The sequence below is a fragment of the Cornus florida genome, unplaced genomic scaffold (assembly GCF_030987335.1).
Source record: "Cornus florida cultivar Cherokee Brave unplaced genomic scaffold, ASM3098733v1 CherokeeBrave_3.0.0_Hap2_Chr03, whole genome shotgun sequence".
In the NCBI taxonomy this organism is placed as follows: domain Eukaryota; kingdom Viridiplantae; phylum Streptophyta; class Magnoliopsida; order Cornales; family Cornaceae; genus Cornus; species Cornus florida.
In genome coordinates, this window is record NW_026775573.1 from 53,141,618 (window position 1) to 53,166,940 (window position 25,323).

The 25,323-nt window shown below is 38.9% G+C and overlaps 3 protein-coding genes across 5 annotated transcripts in view; all 3 read left to right on the top strand.

Annotated features, from left to right (window-relative positions):
- LOC132300541 (uncharacterized) overlaps positions 1-14,815 on the top strand; it is a 67,390-nt gene extending 52,575 nt beyond the window's left edge. For 2 of the 3 annotated variants that reach the window (XM_059797666.1, XM_059797667.1), the window contains exon 20: positions 14,313-14,815. In XM_059797666.1, the coding sequence (XP_059653649.1) occupies positions 14,313-14,583 (271 nt within the window). In that variant the 3' untranslated portion in view covers positions 14,584-14,815. Of the gene's footprint in view, positions 1-13,527; positions 13,729-14,312 lie in introns of all 3 variants that reach the window. The other variant, XR_009480486.1, reaches the window with a different exon arrangement.
- LOC132300542 (uncharacterized) lies at positions 3,032-4,962 on the top strand. The gene is made up of 2 exons (XM_059797668.1): positions 3,032-3,983; positions 4,087-4,962. Exons 1-2 carry the CDS (start codon positions 3,978-3,980, stop codon positions 4,444-4,446), a joined length of 366 nt encoding a protein of 121 aa, XP_059653651.1. The 5' UTR covers positions 3,032-3,977; the 3' UTR covers positions 4,447-4,962.
- Positions 14,816-18,734: 3,919 nt separating the features above from the next.
- On the top strand, positions 18,735-21,508 carry LOC132300543 (uncharacterized). The gene is made up of 3 exons (XM_059797670.1): positions 18,735-19,703; positions 20,003-20,098; positions 21,420-21,508. The coding sequence occupies exons 1-2, from the start codon at positions 18,966-18,968 to the stop codon at positions 20,075-20,077; spliced, it is 813 nt and encodes a 270-aa protein (XP_059653653.1). The 5' UTR covers positions 18,735-18,965; the 3' UTR covers positions 20,078-20,098; positions 21,420-21,508.
- Positions 21,509-25,323: the final 3,815 nt, after the last annotated feature.

A 25,323-nucleotide genomic window follows, 5' to 3' on the forward strand; every position in this document is an offset into this window, starting at 1 on the left:
TGAGAATGGAAAGAGATAGAAAATAGGAAACAAAGAGGATTTTTCGACAGTTGGCACACACGTCCATGTCTTGGAATTTGCGACGTCATCATCACGTGGTTCCCTTTGCTGCTTCGTTGTTGCACTCGGTTCACTTTATAAGCTTGTTACAAATCCAACTGCTTTCCTTTCTCTTTTCGCTTTCAACTTTGTACTTCCTTTGACACAATCAAAAAGGACTTTTCCGACAAGGGTGTGGGGTTTATTATAGTAAAAATATAAAAAGAAGAAAAATGAGAGAATTGTGTAAAGGCTTAAATGAGATTAATCATTCATTCACAGCTCTAGTATTTATAGATAAAAAGAGCGCATGCTCGTATTATACGAAAGAAAACTAAATCAAATCTAAATCACATCGCAACTTATTTTAAAGCATATTCTATGGCATATTTTATAGCATAATCAAATCTTTGCTAATATGGTAAGTTATTTCATAAATCGTGGATATCTTATATACTAACACTCCCCCTTAAGTTGGTGCGTGGATATCTGAAACACCCAACTTGGAAAATGCATTCTCAAAGACAATCTTGCTGATGCCCTTTGTAAGAATGTCTGCAAGCTGCTGAGAGCTTGTGACAAATGGAGTGCAAATTTTACCAGATATGATATTCTCTCGAATGAAGTGACGGTCCACCTCTATATGCTTAGTCTTGTCATGTTGAACTGGATTTGTTGCTATGTTAATAGCAGACTTCTTGTCGCAGTAGAGTGAGAACAGAAGCGACACTGGAAAGCACAAGTTTGTCATCAAGGTTTTCAACCATAGCAATTCATATACCCCAAGAGCCATAGCCCTATACTCTTACCTCTACACTAGATCGAGAGACAACATCCTGCTTCTTACTACGTCAAGTAACCAAGTTACCACCAATAGTGGTACAATAACGCGAAGTTGACCTCCTGTCTAATCCTGCATAATCAGCATCTGTCCAAGCCTCAACACGTAAGTGACCATGATTGGCAAACAAAATACCACGGCTCGGATACCCTTTTAAGTAGCGAAGGATCCGAATAGCTGCATCAAGGTGAGGGGTACAAGGAGAGTGCATGAATTGACTCACGACACTCACAGCATAAGCAATGTCAGGTCGAGTCATGGATAAATAGATGATCTTCCCCACAAGTCGTTGATACTGACCAACATCTAACAACAACTCCCCCTCATAATTACCAACCGATGATTCTGCTTAATCGAAGTATCAGCAGGACGAGCACCAAGCTGACCAGAAGCAGAAGGCAAGTCAAGAACATACTTGCGTTGAGAGATGAAAATGCCAGCCTTGAAGCGGGCCAACTCAATGCCCAAGAAGTACCTTAGGGGACCAAGATCCTTAATCTCAAACAAGGTATGATCAGCTGCACTTTGATGGAAACCAAACTTGAGCATGGCAGTGTCAAACTTAACCATAGCGTTATCTGCAAACCACTGTGGATATGCCTTCTCTGACTCAGCTGGCTCTTTCTCGAAACTAGTAATATAGCCAATCTTGCCACCAATGAACATCTCGGCAGACTGCACCCAAATCAAATAGTTGGAACCATTCAACTTAACTGTGGTGATTTGAAGTCTTGGATTTTCTGATGAGTTGGTGAAAAAAATGGCACCATCACCCACATAACTTGAGCCAAGAGAATTAACAGTCAAGGATCCTGAATATGCCATAATCTGTCACACAACAATGAAAAAACTCCAAAAACACCACAAATTCTGTTAATAAATCAAAGGGTCTCCTCAGACAATAAACAATAACAATGTCTTTTCAGACCATTCCCGAAAAATTCAAATACGTACTTTTTTTAAGGAGCGCTGCCCGCTTACATATAGCCAAACAGACTCCTCCTTAATCTCTGGAACCTCTTTGTAGACTAAATAAATTTTTACCCAAGCCCTTCTAGGTGTTGGAGACCAACTATCCTAATTTACCCTACACTAAAAGAGTAAAAAAGAAATTGTAAAACTTAAAAATTCTTGTTTTCAATCACAACACAATAACACAAAAAAACATGTATAGGCAACGTCATACAATGTTACAAACAGCCTAAGGTGGATGTTGCACAAGTAACAAAGCTGCTTACAGGTGTGGAAAGGTGTTGGCTCTGATACCAAGTAGAAATATAAAAAGAAGAAAAAGGAGACAATTGTGTAAAGGCTTAAATGAGATTAATCACTCATTCACAGCTCTAGTATTTATAGATAAAAAAAACGCATGCTCATATTACAAGAAAGGAAACTAAATCAATTCTAAATCAAATCACAACATATTCTAAAGCATAATTTATAGCGTAATCAAATCTCTGCTAATATGGTAAGTCATTCCATAAATCGTGGATATCATATATGCTAACAATTATCTTCCCGGCGGCATTCTTTTCTATTCTGCGCCTCTCTTCCTCTGTTTTTCATGCTCAGTTATGTTCTTTTGTTGTTTCTGCAAAAGTTTTCCTTTTTTTTTTTCTTCTACTTTTCGATCTTTTCGGGGAAATCCTTCGTTATTATCACCATGGTTCTTGATCTCGACACCCTTCGTGTCCAGTGTGAAATCCCCAATGACGTTAAATCCCAATTTCTTTAGGATTATGCCTGTCCTTCTGATCTTAAACCAAGAAAGGGAGCTAAATCTTGACATTTTAGACCTTCTGCTTTGTTACAAGATATATAGGATCCGACAGAACAAGGGGGTACTACCATCTCTTCCCTATCCCCAATCGGTTGTTTTGTACCGGCAACCCCAATTCTGAAAGGGGTTGGAAGAAAAACATCATAGCCATTAGGGGGCCCTGGCAGGTTGATTCCTCTAAAGATTATCCCATCCCTACCGCCTTTAATGAATGCTCGGTCCCTTTGTACATCAAGTATAAGAAACATAGGAGAGAGTGTATCTGTGAAATCTGCCTTCCTCGCTTTTGTACTTTCATTTGCCATTACATTAAAATCCCATATGACCTTTTGGACTATAGCATTAGCTTTTAACAATATTTCTTTTGAAGGGATCTGTATGGATGAGTTACTAGTCTCGTCTTTCGGGAGAAATAGGAGTTCCCCAAGGCTCAATCCTACTGCTGCTACCAGCCCTGCCAACTCCTCCCAAACTCGGGAGTCCGCCCAGGAGAGAGCGTAGGGAAAGAGGCTTTCATTTGAGAAGAGCAATGATACTAACTTGGATGATGTTCCTTTGTCCCACAGAGTAATGGCCTCTAGCTCTACCGATCCGGCCGCTCGGACTGGTACACTTGCTTCGGCTGCTGCGACCGGTGGGGCAGAGGGGACTTCATTCGTTCCCTCTACTGTGGCCCCATGGATCCCTAAGATGATCAGGTCTGACGGTTCTTTGGTCACTCCATGTTAAAGGAGCGCTTAGGCTCCAAAAAAGTCCTAGGCTCAGCTAAAGCGCCTCAACCCACTACAGACCAGGCTCCCTCAATCAGGTTCACATAAAGCCCTCGGGCTCATGCTTTTTAGTAGGCTCTAGGCTTAAAAAAGGCACGCCTTGTATTTTTTAATCATTTATTCATATCATTTTCTTTTTTTACTTAATGACTAATAAATTAAAGTTCTATATCATATATCATATTGTTTAACCTTATGAAATTTTTGACAAAATTCATAAATTTATGGTTCACTTCTTACATTAACTGCAATTACTGCATAATTATGAATATATATAATAATATATGTTTAAATATGTATTATTATATACATATGCCTTGCTTCGATCAGGCTGACGCCTTATACCGGGCCTTGCGCTTAGGCTCCAAAAGGCCTTTGGTGCCTTAGTGCGCCTTAAGCCTATAACAGCTATGCTCCCAACAATACCATGTTCAAGAACGAACCAACCGCTTTGGCCTACTATTCCCACGTGTGGTCCCTTCGTGACGTACAGGTGCAGAGAGTGATGTCGCGAACAGAGATGTTTACACGGTTTTCTGTTTAGGCTATGGAGGTAACTTTGCTCTTGATGTTTTCATTTCCTTTCTTTAATTGCTTCAGTTTTACTTTGTTTACACTGAGTGTGATAGATGCCCCTCATTTCCATACATACACAGTTCAAGATGGTCACTATGCAGAGGGCTCTTGAGATAGCCAATCAAAAGGTGATCACTCTCTCTTCAGGCTATAAGAAGTTATCTGTTGACATGAAGAATGCCAAGACAGAACTGAGAGAATCAGAGCTCAAGCATTCTGGCCTTAAGAAAGAGAAAGATAGCCTCCAAGGAGCTCCTCTAGAAGACGAGCGGGGCGCTCGGTCTGCTATGGATAAGAAGGCTTCTGACGATCGTACTGCCCTCCTTGGTGTGACGAGCAGGGTTGAGGGTGGTGTCAAAGCTCTTCACGCTCACTTCTCTTATGCGTATGCTCAGGGGTACAGAGATGGATTCACAGATTGCTCCCTTCCAAAAGGATAGAGGAGGTCCTATCAGAATCCAGATGACTGTGATCGTGACCTCTGGATTGAACCTCTTGGATCTTACATCGATCCTGTTCCTGATAAGGCTGAGCTTGTCTTTAGGGAGTGCAAGGTGATCGTCACTTCTAAGGTCATTCCCCCTATCTCGGTTGTCCAGCCTCTCAACGCTACACCTCATCCACAGACTGGGGTGCTGGGTGGTCAGACACTTGATGGTCAGACTTTAGCTCCTTCCGAGAATGTGGTTGATTTGGATTCTCCCTCTCGTGGAGATGATCCTCAAGATGATATGGAGTATGCTCAGGAGGGCAATTTGACTGTCTAGGGCTTATTTTCTTTCTTTTTGGGTTGATTTTGTAATGTGAACACCCGTTTTGTGTTTTGATGAATGATAACGGGATGCTTGGATTTTATTTTGCTTTTTACTTTCTTCTTTCTGTTTGGGAATTTCCAAGTATCCGGCATTCGGCAAATAAAGCCACTTGCTACTAGTTTTTTAACAAATTTTCACAAGTGTTTGGCGATAGGCAAATAATGCCATTCGCCACCGACTTAGTTAAATGCTTGGCGTTTAGCAAATAGAGCCACTTGCCACTAGTTCTTTTACAAATTTTCACAAGTGTTTGGTGATCGGCAAATAATGCCATTTGTCGCTGATTTGTCAAATGCTTGGGGTTCAGCAAATAAAGCCACTTGCCACTAGTTCTTTAACAAATTTTCATGAGTGTTTGGCGATCGGCAAATAATGCCATTTGTCATTGACTTGGTCAAATGCTTGGCGTTCGGCAAATAAAGCCACTTGCCACTAAGATTTTATAAATTTTCACAAGTGTTTGGCGATCGGCCAGTAGTGTCATTTGCCACTAACTTTGTCAAATGCTTGACGTTCGGCAAATAGTGCCACTTGCCACTAACTTTTTATTAATTTTCACAAGTGTTTGGCGATAGGCAAATAATGCCATTTGCCACATACTTGGTCAAATGCTTAGCGTTCAACAAATAGTGCCACTTGCCACTAACTTTTTATAAATTGTCACAAGTGTTCAGCGATCAGTGGTGCCATTTGCCACTAACTTGGTCAAATGCTTGGCGTTCGACAAATAATGCCACTTGCCACTAACTTTTTATAAATTTTCACAAGCGTTTGGCGATTGGCCAGTAGTGCCATTTGCCACTAATTTGGTCAAATGCTTAGCGTTCAGCAAATAGTGTCACTTGCCACAAACTTTTTATAAATTTTCACAAGTGTTTGGCGATAGGCAAATAACGCCATTTGCAACTGACTTTTCAGTCATTATGTATAAACAACTTAGTAGGTTTCTTTCCTTCAACAATGTTCCTCTCCCCTTTCTCTTTCATAGATTATAGCGATCGTCTTTCGGTCGACTTACATTCATGCAGATTATGTGAATACATAAGGAATAAAACAAACAAAATTAAAACCAAATGATAGTGTTATTCTACTGATAGTACCTCTTCAGATAGTTTGCATTCCACGGCTTGTCAATTTGCCTTCCGGCTAACGTTTCCAGCCTGTATGCCCCTTTCCTATGACTTTTGTGATTCTATATGGCCCTTCCCCCGGGGACATCATTTTTGAGACAATGCCCACTACCCTTTTTAATACTAGTTCACTGAGGGCAAAGCTTCTATGCCTTACCCTCTTATTGTGACTATTCATGAGTGTTTACTGGTATGAAGCAAGCCTGATTACTGCCTAATCCCTTCTTTCCTCTAGCAGGTCGAGGTTAAGCTCTAGCATTTTGTTGTTCTCTTCTTGGTTCTATGCTATGCTTCGTGCAATTGGTATTGCTTGCTTGGTCGGTAGCATGGCTTCCGTGCCATATGCCATAGCGAATGAACTTTCACCAATTGGTCTTCTTGGGGTGTTCGGTAAGCCCATAGGACGTTCGGGAGTTCGTCTAGCCATTCGCCTTCTTGCCCTCCAGTTTTTTCTTTATGCAATTGAAAATAGTTCTGTTTGTGATTTCAACCTATCCATTTCCTTGTGGATGACTTACCGCAGCAAGCTTCTGATTGATCCCATGCTCGTCTAGCAGCTTCCTTATATGTCGATTGTCCAAATTCTTACTGTTATCCATGACCTGGGAACTCCAAACCAACAAATTATGTTGTTCCATAAAAAGCGCCTCACTTGTGTGTTATGCTAGGATAGGGTTTCGCTTCTACCCACTTGGTGAAGTAGTCTGTTGCGAGCAGGACTTACTTGTTTTGTGATCTCGCCTTTGGCAGCGGTTTAACCGCATCCATCCCCCATTGCGCGAAAGGCCATGGGTTGGCCATTATGTGCAGATTTTCAGGTGGTTGGTGTATCAACGGTCCGTCCTTTGGCATTTGTCACATCTTTTAAAGTATTCTTCTGCATCTCGTGACATGTGTGGCCAAAAATAGCCTTGGGTCATGGCTTTGTGCGCCAAGGATCTGCCCCCGTGTGATTACCGCACACCTCTTCATGAATTGTGCGTAGGACTTGCTTGGCTTCTGACGTGGTGATGCATTTTAAATAGGGGCTTGAAAAGGATCTTCGATAGAGCTGGTTGTGAAGGATTGCATACTTTGCTGCGTTGGTTTGGATTTTCCTGGCCTCATCTCTCTGTTCAGGCAACACACCATCCCTTATGTATGACATGATCAGGTTAATCTAGCCAAACTCATACGGTATTACACACACCTGCAGATGATCTGGGCTAGATAGTGCTTCAAGGATGGATGGCTGGTGTAACACGTCTACCGATATTACCCTAGTCAATGTTTCGCTTGAACTGGATGCATTATAAGTGAGCCAATCGGCTTCAAGGTTCTCTTCTCTTTGTATCTATGTGAATTTGACCTGGTCGAATCCTTTCACTTCTCGTTCGACAACAGAATGGTAGGCCTCCATCGTGCTACCCTTGGTGCTGTACTCCCTTAGCACTTGCATCACGATCAGCTGTGAGTCACTAAAGACACATAGATTTTTAACTTTGAGGGCTAGCCTCAATCCAGCTAGCAGTGCTTCATATGATGCTTCATTGTTTGTTGCCTCAAATTCGAGCTTAATTGCCTGGCGCAAGCTTGTGCCCTCGGGAGTCTGTAGTTCGACCCCATTTGGTTTGACAATCCGTCAACATAAAGCTTCCATTGTGGTTCCTCCATTAATTCTTTTACATCTTTTGCCTTACATTCCAATAGGAAACCAGCTACTACCTGACCTTTTATGGTCGTTTAGAGCTCAAATGTGATGTCGAATGAACTCAACTCGATTGCCCATTTGGTGATTCAACCTGATAGATCAAGCTTGTGTAAGATGACTTTGATCGGATGAGTCGTGGGGACCACAATCGGATAGGACTCAAAATATTGGTAGAGCTTCCATTTGGCATGCACCAGCACTAGTATAACTCACTCTGCCTTTGAATACCTTTTCTCGAGGTCAGCCATTGTTTTGCTTATGTAAAATTCAGGGTATTGCTTCCCTTCTTCCACTCTGACCACGCGCGACACTTGTTGGAGATTTTGATACCGCGAGATAAAAATACAATCATTCATCCTACCTTAGGTCGGAGAGGATTGGTGGATTCTGCATGTATTCCTTCAGTTTAGACAACACTTGTTGTTGTTCACTCCCCCAGGTTTGCCGTCCGTTACTTCTAATTGTGTCGAAGAACGGCTTGTATCGATCTGACAGCCTTAAGATGAACCTGCTAAGTGCAGCTATTCTTCCTATGAGAGTCTGGACTTCTTTGAGGGTCCTTGGCTCCTCGCTTTGTATTAATGCTTCGGCCTAGGTAGGGCTTACTTCGATTCCTGGTTATTGACAATATGCCCAAACAACTATCCGTAGCCAACTCCGAACGAACATTTGGAGGGGTTTAACCTCATGCCGTGCTTTCGCAATGTGTCGAATACTTCTTGTAAGTGTATGAAGTGACTCTCCCTCTTACTTATTACCACCATGTCATCAATGCATGCCTCCACAATTTTTGCCTATTTGGTCTCTAAAAACTTTGCTCACCAATCTCTAGTATGTGGCTCTTGCATTCTTTAGGCCGAATGGCATCACCTTGTAGCAATAAATCCCTCGTTCCGTCACTAAAGATGTTTTCTCGTCATCGTTTGGATGCATGGGGATTTGATTATAACCTGAATACGCATCTAAGAAGGTCAAGCGTTCATACCCAGTGGTTGCGTCTACCATTTGGTCAATTTTTGGTAAGGGAAAATTGTCATTGGGACAAGCCTTATTTAAGTTTGTGAAATCAATGTAGACTCTCCATTTTTCATTCTTCTTTTAGACGACCACCACGTTGGATAACTAGGAGGGGTATTGCATTTCTCCTATGAATCTTGCTTCCAGTAGTCTGTCCACCTCTTCTTATTTCGCTCTGGCACAAACCTCCTCTGCTTCTGCTGAATGGGTTTAAAATGTGAATCAACATTCAGGTAATGGCACGAAGGGACGGGCTGACTCCTGGCATGTCTAAGTGACTCCAAGCGAATATGTCTAAGTTTCTGGTTAGGTTTTCAATCAGTAGCTGATTTTCCTCTGCGGTATGCATTGCCCAATCTTCGCAGTTCTCCCATGTATCGGGGGTCGATCTACACTTCTTCTAGTGATTCCATCGTAAGGACTGGCTCCTCCGTCCTGATCTTGACCTTTCCGAGCGAAAGGCTTTGTAATTGCTATTTTGGGCTTGCCCTTCCCACTGGCTATAAGTGTTACCACATAGCATTCCTTTACTACTACTTGGTCACCATGGATGTCAATCACCTCGTTCCAACTCAAGCATCTCGTGACCTGGTGCAAGTTGAATGGGACACCTTGGACTCGGTGGATCCACCCTCCGAGGTTGTAAGAATGGTGAACGTCCACTATAACAAAATTCTCCTTTAAGTTCCTTCGTGTAACGCATACTGGCTGCTCAACCACTCCAATAGGTTCTACTCGCTTTCCATCAAAACCTACCAAAGGGTTCCCATGGGCTTGATTTGCTTCGGGTCCACCATCAACTGTTCGAACGCCACCTTCGTTATGATGTTGGCGCTACTTTCTGGGTCTACTAAAACTCTCTTGATCAAGCAGTTTGACACCATCAAGCAAATCACCAATGGCTCTTCATGCGGAGTTTGAACCCTATGAAGATTAGTTCTATAGAATCTAATCAAAACTATGTTGCCTCTTAGTGGACTGTATTGACGCTTCCAAGCTTCTCATCTTGTGAGTTTGCCGAAGGCGTGTTCACTGTAGTTCTTCTAATTCATCCTCGGCTTTCGGTCGGCCATGTATGGCATTAATGACCCGGACTGGCTCTCCTTCTTGAGGGTTCACCTTGCCTGCTCGGCCGGGCGGTTCTGCTCCTTGGCTTGTACATAATTGGCCAACTCCCCCTTCGCAATCAGCATTTCAACCTGCCTCCTCAGGTTTTTGCACTCATATGTTTGGTGCCCAAAATCATTGTAGAACGCGCAATGCTTTAACTGGTCCTCTGCTCAAGCGGTTGCCTGATCGGCTAGGCAAACGGAACATTCCTTTATTCTTTTAGTGCAGTCACGCCAGGGTAACTCTAAGGGGGTTGATTGTCTCGTCTTCCCGCTGCCTTTTCTCAACCTTCTAAGGAACCACTCGTGAATGTGCTATTGGAGTCCTCTGGGTGGTCGTTTTGGCTTTTCATTTGTTCTCCCCTGTGACCATCGTTGTCTTCTTTGTATTGACTGCTTCATCCTCCTCTAGTTGTACGTAGCCTTATGCCCTCGAATTAGCTCATCCATAGTTTTAGGTGACCTCACCACCAAAGATGTGTGAAACTCGGTCCCTCTAACCATAACCAGCTTGAATGCCCGCACCTAGGATGGATAGCAGTCAATCACTATGCTCATCTTCAAATTAAATCTGGTGAGGAAAGCCTGGAGGCGCTCGCCTTCCTATTGTCGCATAGTGAACAGACAGGATATGTCCTCGATTCACCGGCTACCATAGTACTGACCTATGAACATATCGTAGAGCACTTGGAAACTCCCCACCGAACCCTTTGGCAGATGCTTTAACCAGTTGAGCGCCGGTCAGGTAAGGCTCGTTGGAAAGACCTTGCACATCAGGACATCATCTTTAGTGTCCATGGCCATTTTTAGCTCGAACTAGTATATATGTTCGGTTGGGTCTTTAGTCTCATCAAATAGAGTAAATGTCAGCATCGAGAACTTCCTCGGTTTTGGAGATCGGAGGATCTTTTCTGTGAAGGGCGAATTGATCGTCTGAGCTGACGTTCGAACAACCTCGTTGTTCATTGGGGGCGTTTTTCGGTCGTGTTGCTGCTTTTCGGTGAGTACTCACATCTGACTGGTGCATTTCGTCGAACAGCTTGTCTGCAGTTGATTCTTTCGGCCATGAAGGAATAACCTCGACACGTTCCATTTCGTCTTCCAGCCCTGGCCTCTTGTGTTGTGGGTCCACATGGATGGAACCTGCTGTTTCTGCCCATCGGTTGACATTTGTCGCCTCCACCCTCTCATTCTCCATCGGCGGACGAGGGGGTGGTGGTATTTCCCTTCGCTCCATCCTGGATCTAAGCTCAGTGTTCTCTCATCGTAGAGTCTCGGTGATCAGCATCAGCTCGTCATGCCTGAATCGCTCGTTCTCATCTTGTTGACAGGAGTTTCCTCCAATCATGGTTCCCGATCTGTGCTGTATCATGGTTTCAGTGTTAAAATCGATAGATCTCTCTCTTCGTTTCCCGTAGACGGCGCCAAATGAAGATTCAAGAAATTTTCTTTTCTATTATGGAAAGTTTTTCTTACACTCCAAACATTCTATCTCTTTTCCTTTCTCCTACTTCTATTTATAGTAGGTTCATATTGCCCTAAATTCCTTTCTTGGCTTCCAAGTTGGAGCTTGATGGGCTGGACTTTCTTTCTGGGTCATTCCATGTGGTGGTTTGTTTTTATATGGACGTGCTTTGGCCTCAAGATCGCTGAATGCTTTTCTGAAATGACTGGGTTGGGCTGGATCTGTCCCATTGGAGTTACTGGTCCTTTCAGCAGTTCTTGTTAAGAGACAGGAGAAGAAATCGAAGTGTAGAAGCATGATCAACATATTGCTGGGAGAAGTTTCCCTCAAGGCAGGTCCAAAGATCTCGTAAAGTGTAGAGAGCAACAACCATTCCCAGGATAGGCTCAGAGAAGGTGGCATTGAGAAGACGAGTGTCTGATCACTGTGAAGCCAAGTTAAGTAATCTGGGCTTGGTACTCCGAGTTTGCCAACAGTCATCAAGAGGAATTCGGAGAGTGCAGGATAAGAGCCATCAGCAAAATGCGAAAAATTATTGCCAACCAAAAAGGGATTGACCTCAGATCACCAAAGGAGATAGTTTGGGTCAGTCAACTTCACAATCACCAAATTGGTGATGTTAGGGACTAAGAATGAGGGACACAACACCGTAAAGGTTATTGGTGTAGATGTTGCAGAGTCCGTAGAGCTGGAGGTGCTAGAAGAGGAAGACATGACATGATAACAGTGAAGCTGGAATCACCTCAATACAAAGGACATGCCGGAGGGATCTCATGGTGGAGCAGAGAACAGAAAGAAAAAAAGAAGTGGAAGAGACTATAGGGTCATGAGACCCTCTGATATCATGTGAGGGTTAAAAGAATTGGGAAAATTCAGCCATTGTATTCATCCCAATAGAGGTATGTATATGTGTGTTACATAAAAAGCAAGCCTAAATCTAAAGCTAAATGTAAACTAAGCCTAAACATATGTAGCAAAATATATGCATATATACAAGCTAATGTTAACCCAAAATCTGAGGGACCTATCTGACATAGCCTATAATTAAGCCTAAACATATGCAACAGAATATATGAAAATATACAAGCTAATATCAAGGCTATATCAACATTGGATCTTTCCTTGTTAGCTTTACTCATAAGATCAGTGCTCTTCATAAATCCTAACTTACTGACCTGAATTTTTATGTATATGCATACATGATTGCTAATTTAGTTGTATACACCATATGTGTGTTTGTATATATATGCATAGAGTTATATACAATTCACACACAATGTTCAGATTATTTGGTAACATGTATCGGTTATATTTTACTAGTTTTTATTATTCGTGTTTAGGTCCTCATTCCATTCTTATTGTTATTATTTGACTTTGTTATTTATTTGTCATTTTATCCTTTGTGATCATTATTAAATTTGGTGATCATTTCATCTACCCTCGAAGAAATTTCATTCATGAAATTCACATACGTTAAAAGCCAGAATCTACATCATAGAGACTTTGAAACCTTTTTCTTTCTTTCTTTTCTCCTTTTTAAAACAATTTTCTTGAAGTTGATAACAAACACTTGCTAGGGAATGCAACAGTGGGGAGAATGTTCTTCAACTTAAATATGCTTGGAGGCTTAACTGATTTTTACTTCTTGATTTAGATACTGTAGATGGTAAACCAATAGAAGTTGACATCCTTTTTTATTGGCTTCTAAGACACATGGACACTTTTAAACGAAGGTTTTGTCGATGTCGCACTCTGTCACTTTATGAACAATCCCCTAGATACGTGTGTAACACCTTTATGACATGTGCATAATTGAAAAATAAATTTTGTTATCTCGGACCCTTGTTAGACACTCCCTTATTAATGATTTATGTAACATAATACATCATAATATGAGTCCTGTATGAAACTCTTAGGAACAAGTAGAACACACCACAAACTGGCCAACTTACTTCTTTTAAGAAAATTTGAGACTGCACGTCTACCATAGGTCAAGCATGCTATGGACACCTCTTAATCTAGGGACAAGGCTGTAGTTATAAAGACAAAAATATAGTAAGAGAATAGTATCACGAATCTTCAAAATTTTTGTCAAGCATCATCTTCTATATTTGCCATTCTTAGTGCAAACATTTTAGAAAATTCATCAAATATATGTATGTTGATTACTTATAAACATTTTAAGTCGTAGATTCTCATGTTTTCTTGGTTTTCCTGTCCTAATTCTTTTATGATTTGTTGTGTCAGTATATTCACATTTTAATGTGCCTGTACATCAAATCTGTTAATTCACAGGTGCTGACCTTTGTTACTGCATGGTATTCTATGGATCAGTCAGCTTGTTATATAGAAATCTGCAATTTCTCAACTTCTTCAGTTCTCAAATATCTGACAAAAACTGGAATTTAAGTCGAACTACTTATGCCTGTGATCTTGAGGTTCTTCTGTAAGATGAGAAATAACAATGTACAGGAAAACAAGGAAAAATGATTCTTGGTTATACCTCGTTACTCCTTTTTCAAGTACTTTAATTATGCTGAATCTTTCCTAGATAGAGAGAAACAATTAAACTTTTTACATTGATAAATTGGGTCATGCTTAAATTAGATGAACTTCTAACCTCTCATTCTCTATTTTTCCTACCACGCTCATGAAACCATGGAATTGGCAGGGGCTATTATCTAGTGCAAGGTCTGATTTCAAATACATATAATGTCTTACCGACGCTTGTCTCCAATCATATTATAATGTCATACCTGGGATCTCAATACCTACCAAAGAAGAAAAAAAAAATTGAAGAAAGGAATGAAAAATGAAAATTGGGATCCTCGGTACATAAAGTTGATCTGAGAAAACCAAATAGGTGGATGCAAATTGAACACTCAGCTGCGTTGATTATGGACGAAAACAAACTTTGTAGCTGGGATGATCTAATTAAAATCTGTTTTATAAAGAATAAACCTAGTTATGTGTTTTAAGTACTTGAACTATTCACATTTGGGACACTAATGCATAAGTTTCTTTTTTTCCCCAGAATTTCCTTATGATTGCTCATTAAAGTATTGTTGTTTCTCATACAGGTATTCATTTCAAACTCCAGAGGGTTGGAACACGGATGACCAGTACAGATCTCTATGCTACATGCGCCCTCTGGCCATATGGGCAATGCAATGGGCATTAACGCAACCAAAACTTTGCAAGCAGGAGATGAAGCCAGAAGTAAAGGAAGATTCTTTGTTCAGGCACCATGCTGGATTCTCAAGAGTTGCTCACCTTCTTAAGCTGCCGGAAGAGGAACGTTCGAGAAGTCTTTTGCAGGTTATTCATGACTATACTTGTAGAAGAAGGTGATTATGAGAGAAGTTTCTATCTATCAAAAATTTGAATTTCCAAGATGGGAAAAATCAAATACCGTACATGATGTTGGTTCATCATTCAAAATAAAAATAAAAATAAAAACTTGAGAAACTGCGTGTTGGTTCATCATTCAAAATAAAAATAAAAACTTGAAAAACTGCGTGTAAGAAAATTTTATTTAACCAAACTATTTGAATATTGAAATGTATGTATGATGGATTAAATATTTCTTAAGGATCGTCTGGAGTAGCCTAGTAGGAACCCTTTTTGAATGCCATTTCGCTGAACCAGGCACCATACATTTGGGGGTCAAGAGTTCAATTCAAATTGATTTTTTCACCGGGGCCGTTTTTAACAGGAAACTTAAAAAACATCATCATCATCGACAACTGCGTATAAAAACAGGGTGTTTTCTTCACCGGGGCTGTTTTTAACAGGAAACCGCTATTCTCCCTGGAATTTGCATATATTATCTTGGTAATTTAGCAAAACAAATATTTTGTTTTTGGGTTTTTTGAAATCACATGAGTTCTATATCTCCTGTTTTTGTTGGTTCTGGTGAGATCTCGCCTATTAAGAGGAAGTTGTAACCAGATCACATTCTTTCAAATCTTGGTGCTTAAGACCAACCTAGTTTTTTTTCCTTCTTGTAGCTATTTCCCAGTTCTCTTTCTTTTTTTTTTTTTTTTTTTTTTTTTTTTTTCTACATTATTTCATATTCAGTTTGGAACTATATTGAGGGGGGAAATCTTATATTTATATGCATTTATATGAATAAAAGTTTCAGATTATGAATTGGGTTCTCAAACCCAATTAAGATTGACTTCAAAGTTCAAACAGTTTTATACACCCAATTTATTGGTAATTCAAAGAAGATAAAGATATGGTTGGTCATGGCCAGTGCTCGTCTCCACAGCCCGGCGAATTGGTGAAGGAAAACTTGTTGGATCTCGATCATTTGGCACTGTCCATGTGGCCATGGACAAAACCACTGGTGTACTAGCAGGAATTAAAAATCTTCGTTTCGTTTTGAAGTAAGATATCTTTCCAAATTTTTTTTTTCTTTTTTAGAAAAATATTTTATTTTTTTTTTTCGGTATTGAGCAAAAGTCTAGGTTGAGATTGAAATTGAATCTATCAGGTGGGACATATAAAATAAGTTGTCGAAAATTGATGGATAAGTTATTTTTGTTTAAGTTTTATTATTTTTTTTCTTTGTAAATATTTTAGGACAAATAAACACTAAAAAATTAAAAATTATTTTCTAAAAATTAATTTACATCCAAACAAATGGAGCCTAAGTTTCTCATCCTTGAGAACTTGAGTTGTCCTTCGTTGGAAAGGATGTGCTCAAGTGCCAAGGATGTACTCTTGGGCTCTGGGAACATCAAACTAGCATATTTTGGACGTGTTATCAACTTAAAACACTTAAATGAGCATTTAAACACTTAATGCGCGGACACCTTTGTGGATGGCTCCTGAAGTTTTGAGAAATGAAAGGGATGGATTTTGTTGGGAAGAATTGCTGAACTGCCCATTTGGCCATGGGCAAAGCCACTAAAGGTTTCGTTTGGTTCAACGTAAAATATCTTCATCGGGAATTTTTTTTTTTTTTTTCAAGTAAAATATTTTTTTATTTTTATTTTTCTGTATTTAACAAAGGTCTAGGTTGAGATCGAGTTCATCGAGTAGGGCGTATAAAATTACTTGTCAAAAATTAATGTATAAATTATTTTTGTTATGTTTTAAATTTTTTTTTTGGTAAATATTTTTCAACAAATAAATACCAAAAAATTAAAAAAATATTTTTTTAAACATTAGTTTACTTCCAAACAATTGGTGCCTATGTTTCTAAAAAATGAGGATAACATCCCCGAGAACTTGAGTTGCCCTTACATGGTCCCGTGCATAGGAAAGGATGCGTGGTGAACAGTGACTCGATCTTTTGGTGGGGTGTTAGATGAGAGACTGATTCGTTTGTACACCAAGGAGATTCTTCAAGGTCTCAAGTATCTCCACAAGAATGGCATTGTGCAATGTGACCTCAAGTGCCAAGGATGTGCTCTTGGGCTCATCTGGGAACATCAAACTAGCAGATTTTGGATGTTGTCATTGACTTAAAACACAGAAATGAACATTCAACGGATAGAAGTGTTTTGTGAAGATCGAAATGCCCCTCTACATGCCTAATTACCAAAACAGCCCTTTCTATAGTTAGTTCTCAGTTATCACCAATAGGGTGACAAATATTGGTGTGACAAATTATCCCACCCCTATTAGAACAGCTTTGGGGTGTGGCGACTCTCTGTCTCTTGTATATGAGAATTTGAATCGTTTGTAATATACTAACATTTTATGCTTGTAAATGATGGACCTCTTGTCATTGTGGGATTCAGGGAGATCAGACATACATAGTCTCAATCAACTCTTTAGCGAATGTTTTTTTGTTTTGAACTTAAAAACCTCCAGGTCTCAATGAAGCAACCTTACGGTTGCGTCAAGACTCGCCCTAACCAAATATACTTTCATTATAAATGACCCAATAAATGAGTGTATGCAAATGAATGAGTTTTTTTTCTTTATTGAATATCCAAATAGTGTTAAAACTCAATTACAACGTGTCTTTTGATTCTTGGTTTTCAGATGGTGGAGGATGGCTAAGAGCGACTCAAGGGCGACTAGGGTTAGGGTTTTTGCATGCAACTTGGGTGGCTTGAAAGGGGATGGTTTAGCCATGGAAGAGGGTTAGTCATCCTCCCCTAACCTGCCGGCGGGGTCTCCAGGCCGGCGTAAGTCCCCCAAAAGTCTTATGGTGCCGTTTCTTGGATGATTCTGCATCATATTTCAAGAACTTGCAGTATCATAGCAACATACGTGAGACGAAGGTGATGATATCCGAAGAGGACGTTGCCGATGAGATTCAGTATTGGGAAATCTTCTGTGGTGGGGTATGTGACCATATTAAAACTATACTACCACCATTTTACATTAGTTTATCTTAAGGATGGTTTCTTCATGGTAAGTTTTCAGAATGATGAATATGCAAAAACAGTTCTGTCATGGATTCACACGTTCGAGGGCAGGCCTACTATGCTCAAGAGATGGTGTAAAAACGTTAATCTGGTCAAGGAGGTACTAGAATCAGTCCCAGTTTGGTTACGAATATAGGTTGATGTCAAAGCTGAGTTGCCAGATTCCATGGTGGTCGATATACATGGTTGTGATTGTACTGTTAATTTTGAGTATGAATGGAAGCCCCAGCTTTGCACTCTGTGTCAACTTGTTGATCATTTAGCAGATAGGTGTCCTCAAAAGGTCTTGCAAGCAAAAGCCAAAAAGACTCTGGACAAATGGGTTGTCAAGCGGAAAGGTAAAAACTCATTGAGTGTGAGAATGTGTATCTATGCCTTGGAGAGCTTGTACTATGGTAACCACATCTAATACCTTTGAGATTCTGCATAATGTGGAAGATATACTTGATATGAATGCAAGTGATGCTGGCTAGATTGTGCCAAATAAAATAACTAAAATACAATTAAAATAATAAATTATATACTCTAAAAATTAGGAATATTACACATACATTATCGTATATTTTAATTGAATTAACAGATATATGTTAAGGGTTTTAATTTTCAAGCTAGAGTAGATCCAATGTTTTTCTATTGTCCTTATAAAAAACAATAGGTGGGTTCGAGACGGAGTAACTATTTTGCAAGTTTAAGTAGGATAATTTATTTTATTTTTTTACTATTTTTTTAATAAAATGTTAATTAGGTGGGTTCGAGACGGAGTAATTATTTTCCAAACTCCATCAAATCAATAAATACACTTTTTAAAATTTGATTCCGTTGCATTCTTGGCGGATTCGGACTATTTTGACATACAAAATTTTTTAAAGAAAAATAATTTAAACTTGAATAAATTTAAGATAAAATATATATATCTATATATATTTAGTATAATCAAGTATTTAATAACTACGATAGCAAAAATGTTGATAAAATTTAAAATTAAACATAAAAAATAAAATAAAAATAGAACTAATAAAAAAATGTTTTTTCATTCAAACCCCTGATGACATCTTAAATTTTATTTATTTATTTTTCGTATGCGGACATCTTAATTTGACATACCAAATACCAATAGACTGCTCTCGTAAATACTCGCTTCTTTTTATATGCAAGACATCGAAGCCTCCGCAGCAGCTCTCTCTCCTTTCTTCTCTCTCTACGATGCCCACCCTCCCCACATCGTACACGTCAAAACTGTAAATTTCTCTTTGCGCTTTTTCTTCAACACTTGAAATTGCAAGCCAAATCGGCCAAATCTTCATTACCCCCTTCCATTACCGCTGATTTCTTGAAGTTTTGGATATGGGTATTGATCATTATAGGGTTTTAGGCTTGCCTTCCGGCGAAGAAGGAGCGAAACTTTCGGTGAAGCAAATATCCAAAGCCTACAAGTTGAAGGCGTTGGAACTCCACCCAGACAAGAGACCCGGTGATCCCAATTCTCATACCCAATTCCACAGACTCAAATCCTCGTACGAGATTCTCAGGAATGAAAAATCTCGGAAGCAATTTGATGATGTTCATCAAATCAATGTTGAACGACGATCACAAAACGATTCGAAGCGTAGGAAGACGATGTCTGATCTTCGAGAGAGGGAGAAAGCTGATTTCACTAGAAAAGCTCAAAAAAAGGAAGATGAAAGAATCCACAAGGAGATCAAAGCAGAGATGGCGAGATGTCATGCGATGTATGACAGTGGACCCGAAGCTCAAGAAAAGGAAGATGAAAGAATCCATAAGGAGCTTAAAGAAGAGAGTGCGAGAATTAGTTCAATGTATGGCAGTGGACCCGTATTTCGGATGCAACCCAAAGGATATCCTACTGAAGGAGGAAAGGAGAATATGGGTTATGGGTATGATTCTGGGTTTAGTATAGATCAAGGGAAGATGCTCAAGGTGTCATGGAAGATATGTGGTGGTGATTATAGCGTTGAAAGATTGAAGGAGTTGTTTGAAAAGTTCGGTAAGGTTGAAGATGTGGCCAAGAGTTCAAGGAAAAGAGGTTTAGCACTTGTGGTGATGGCATCTAAAGAAGCAGCTGTAAGTTCATAGTGTCAATCTTTTTCTTTTTCCAATTTTGTTTTTTGGTGGTTTTATTTGAGGGTGTCTTTGGCACTATGGTGAGGTTACTCCATTGTAACTCTCACATGTTTGAAACAGAAACACAGAAACAGTCTCTCCACATGACTCTCCCAGTCCCCGCAATGGCGTGAGCCTCGTGCAATGGGGCAATGGGCTAGACTCTTTTAGTTTTATCTAACTGCAGTTCATTATGACCTTAAGAATGTAGTATTACTCAATATTGTACTGTTACTCACACTTGGATTTTTATTTGACAGGTTGCTGCTTCTGAAAAGGTTTGCGGGGATACCACAAATCCGCTTGCAGTAGAACATATAATCTTAACTGTATAGGGCAATGATGTGTTTGATATTGTAAGATGCCTATAGAATCAACTAATTCACTTACAAGTGTAGACAGCACAATGATTGCTTCTTTTGTATTTTTATATGAGTTGAAAGGTTTTTTAACATCTTCATATTATATTGAACTTGAAGAAAATTTCATTTATGCTTTAGTTCCATCTTGACTCTCCTGTAAGTTTCTTCATGTGTACGTCTTGTTCAATGTCTATGGAGTTATTTTAATGAGAGTTTGTAAAACTAGAAATTAATGGCTGCCTTATGGAATATAGTATTTGCTATTGTGATTCTAGTTTACTTCCCATTGCTTTTTGGATTTTAAACATTTTTTATGTGAGCATGTACTATGGGGTAAACCCGATTATAAAGTGCAGATAAAGGGATGGGATAAAGATTTTGGTTTGAGCCTAGTTCCAAGCAATGACGTGCCTGATGTTTTAGAAATCTGCTAATAATGGCTGTAGAGTTGTCAATGAAGCAATAAAATCAATTACAAATGTGGACAGCTCAAAATTTCATTTTATTGTTGAATGGGCTTTCAGCATTCTACAATTTGTTCATATTCACATTTATTCTTTTAGTATTGGCTGGTTGGACAAACCCTATTATCAAAGGCATGCATCTTATGAACTGCAAATTGGGAGTAAACTGGGAGGATGGATAAACAACTTTTATGTGTTCCCAACAAGCTCACACACATTCTCAGTTTCTAACAGCCCCCAAAAGAAGCATCCGGTTCGTCTCGTGCTTAAGTCATGAGTTTGCCATTATTTAATAACTGCCATTGGGAAGACAAATATCAATAGCAAAAAAACTAGCCATTATGGTGGTAATTCCCAGTAAGCTGCCACCTGAACTATTAGAGTTGAGGCATATAAAATAAGCAAGGAGGTAATGTTAGTATTGATGCCCTGTAAGCTGCCACCCTGCGGCAGGTGTGGAGATAAAACGTGTCTTTGTTAAGGTGCCATGTACATGAGACATACCCACATGATACAATATATTTTTGAAATGCTCAATTCAGATATGCCTGAATTTTTTGAGCTACCCATATATAAGTATATTCCCCTTAGATTGCTTCAAGGGATGGATGTGTTTATTTCATTTTGCTGTTGAAATTGAAATTGAAATTGTTTGTTTTTCATTATAAACTTGGTTCTCTCCAAGCACTTTTTTTAGCACTGCTTGCTTCATCAATCGATACATACATTGATGCTCAATGTGATAACGTCTTTTTTTTTTCCCCCTTCTTTTCATTTTGTTGTCTGTGTTCCCACTGGAGCTAATCTCAATGTGAAGGGATTGACATTTGTTAAATTTGATCTGCTTGCAGGTTTTATATATGTCTATGTATAACTGCCTGCGAGATTTGTTTGTTCTTGGCGTCTTGCTAATGACCATGCTGCAAAGGTTCAGAAATTGGTAAGTATTTTGCGATTTAGAATATATATATATATATATATATTTTCATCTTTTGGTTTTAGGGGGGCTATTAAGTTAAATGTTGTTACTTAGTGTGAAGAGGCTATATTAACTGGATGCTACAGTTTGAGGGGTTGGTTTAGTGCTTTCGCTGACTCTGACTGTTTTTATCTAGTCAGGACTTGCTAACTTTGAATTTCTTAGCAATTGCAAAATAAGTTATTTATTTTATTTCTCTCCTATGAAACTCTGATGGGCTCCAATCTATTTGTTGTTTCGTTATATGTTGAATACGTTTGTGCAGTCGCTGTCTAGTTAATTGAATGTTTGTCCTGCTTCCTTGGAGCTGGGCATTATGTTCTGTTATATATCAGTCTTCAAGATTCCTTTTTTTCATCATATATTTTCAAATAGAATAATTATTCCCATCCAATGCATCCAAGGGATGAAAGCCCCTCGACACTTCTTGGTTTCAGTCTTCGGTCTAAATAGCTCTATTCTTTCTAATATATTTATGGTTCTCATGTATTAACAATTTTCATTTTCTCTGGATGTGTAATTGAAGAACTGAATTAATTTTTGTCACAAATTTGGTTGTGCATGTTAATTACTACGTATATCATGCCATACCCGCTATCCAATCTCCTTCCCCTTTTTCTTGCATTGTTGCTGATGTGATGTTTAAATTGCACAAAAACTGCATTTAGGGAATATAATTGAATATATGTTGTAGTCAACCAGTTCCCTGACGATGAAATGGCTCTTGAAGCCTGTTAATGTTGGTAATCCTACGTTGTATGGTCTCCATTTCTGAATGTTTTTGGCAAACATGAATGCATCATTAATTATAATCTCTTCTAAGAACACACACACACTCCCCCCCCCCCAAAAAAAAAAAAATCACATATTAGATTATCCATGGCCATTTTACACAAATTAATATTTGTTCCTTATAAAAGGTCAATAAAAAAGTTCAAAATTATAGTGTTTTTATATAATTTGGGTAAAATGATGATTGTGGAAATTTATTATCGCTTTTGAGGAATTATTGGCAAGACTATTTTGGCTTGGCTGACTTAGTATGATTTTTATTTCGTAGCCAACAAAAAAATTGTTTTTGCTCTAGTGCTCTTCTTCTACCGTTTTGTTTTTTAATCCCTGACCTTCTAAATTTACCCATCTAAGTTGTGTGCGGTTTTAGCTTGTGTTGCATGCTTGATTTGATGCTACTGGAGGGTTGCTTTGCGATTGTGCAGGGTTCTACTTCTTTACGTAATTTGTTTTGTTTCTTAATGCAGTTTCCTCGTGTTAATGTTGCTTTCTTTTTTTCTTTTCTTTTTTTCTTTTTTTTCCCAATGAAAGAAACCTTTCTTTGATACCGATTAAGAAGGATTACAATCCATAAGAGCCAGCTCTTCAATGAAAGGAGGAAAAAAAAAAATTCACATTCTCTCCTCTGCATTGCGCATTGTGCGAGACCATGAGCCAACCCATTTGCAGTTCTTTTCACCCACTCAAGTTTCCACTTAGTATGCCTTTGAGGCAGGTACTCAATATCCTCCACAGTGGCAGTGTTGAGTTGGTGTGTACCCTACAAAGCCATTGATTGTAGTTTGACACTCAGACTTAATAAACTCTGATTTTTTTTTATTTTTTATTTTATTTTATTTTTATATCTTCCTACATATTGGTGAATGCTTATATTGATTAATTCATGAGTTATGAATTAAATGTCCTTTAATTATGATAGGATGGTTACTGTGCATATGGAAGTGAACTATGCATAGGAGATTGAAATCATCGATTATTTATAATTATTAATGGTTCACATTTGTTAATAGAACTGGGCATTCTATTAGAAAAAATGTAACACATTGGTTTCTATTTGTAAAATGGCTTATCTTAGTCATTTGAGTGTAAGACTCGGAACCTAATGGGTTGGTGTGTTGGACACGCTGAACAGGATGAAGGATAAGTTGAGAATTACTTGAGCCATCATGAATAATACTCCTTATTAGTTACGAAAGCAAAAAGACTCTTAATCCTGACCGATTTATGGACTTTAATTTATGATAATATTTACTTTGATTTACTTGATTGACCTACGAGTCAACATGCTTGGGTATATTGGGTAATTTATTATTGTAGGCTTTGAAAATACTTTTCAAGATGGAAACCTTGTGGTGTTAATATTTTGGTATGGTTTGTTTGATCACAGGATAACTGAACATTTTTATTTAATAACTAGTTTTCTTATTTATTTTTTTCTTAGTTGGTACTCACACACACATGCCCACTAAGGCTCGAACCCCTGACCTCCCTTTGGGAGGTTGGAGCCTGATACCGCCAGGCCTGTGGGTAGTTTTCTTATTTCTTTATTTATTAATTATATTATTTTCATTAAAGAATTTATGTGATCAAACGGTTTATAAATCTAGTGGCCAAAATATGGATTAATTAGTGCATTGGATTGATAGTATTATTTACCCAAATAACTAATTAACATGGAGGGGTTAGTTTACAATATTTAGTAATGTTGGCTTTTTATTCATGTCTTGAAGTGCAATTATTTCTATTTAGTGGTCTTAGAAATAACTAATGGATTAATTAAATGGGCTAAGAGCTAGCGAGCCATTTAATTACCTCATTGGAGCCATGACAGGGATAAGCCTATCTTGATCCCACTCCTAGCCTAACTTGGAGAGCAAGCAGCAGGTCAAAAAGGTAAAATTATAGTTTCCTTAGGAGAGTGGGGTATGGGTGGCCGCCCTAGGCTACATGCATACACACTGAATACTCACGTATTATTTTACACACTCTCTCCTCCCCCTTAAAACCTTAGTTTTCAAAGGTGACTTGAAACCCTCTTTTCGTCTGCTTGTGGATTCCATTCAAGGACATAGGAGTGAAGATCAAGAGAAGAATTGAAGCCAAAGAAAGATCAAGAATTCAAGCTTGTTCGAGGGAATAAAGATTTGCCTCCATATTGACAATCTAACAGTTGTCCAAAGGTCGTATTAGTTCTTCCCTCTTTGGTAAACTAATAATCATGATTGATTTGTTAAAATCAATTGAGACAGTTTTTTTATTTTATTTTTTTGCTTCTGCTTTAAACATGGGTTTCCAACAGGCAGCAATACCCGACTGAATACTTCTGGGATTAATCATCAAACTACAATCTCATTCTATCACCACCTCAATCAAACACCAAGCTTGAGCTCATTTTAGAGCTAACCTTGACATAGCTTTAGTTACTATTGCAGAAGCTACCATGAGGAAGAGGTGAAGGACAGCCTTTAGCATTTTACCTGTAGAATGTCTAAGTGCTAAACCAGCTGCAGCTTCCTTAGTCTATCCTTGTAAAGCAGTGCCAAAATTCAGTTTACAAACTCCATTAGCGGTTGCTTCCATCTAATTACCTGTGAGGAAGAAGCGGAAGCAGGCACAGTCACACAGCGTATTACCTCCAACCACTACAGATTCAAACTCATGCCAATGATCAGTAGCTATCTGCACCGCTACCCTCTCATCAACTTCATTTTTCTCAAACTAAAATTTATTTCTGCTCTTCCATATATGCAGTATGCCAGCACAAATAAACGAACAAACTCCGTAACTCTACTCTACCTTAGACTTTTCCCGAAGATGTAGCAGACTACAAAACCACTGAAGCCAGGTTGAAGATGAAGAGGTAGGTAATTCGACTCTAATTGGGCACAACTTCCATATCTTAATAGCATACGGACATCTCAACAGCATGTGGTCAGTTGATTCCACCTCCAAGCCACACCTCAAACAGACATTATCCTCCACAA

Coding starts and splice junctions, on each gene's coding strand:
- LOC132300543 (XM_059797670.1), top strand. CDS start 18,966: ATGGGTATTGATCATTATAGGGTTTTAGGCTTGCCTTCCGGCGAAGAA. Junction 19,704..20,002: donor TGGCATCTAAAGAAGCAGCT/GTAAGTTCATAG, acceptor TTTATTTGACAG/GTTGCTGCTTCTGAAAAGGT.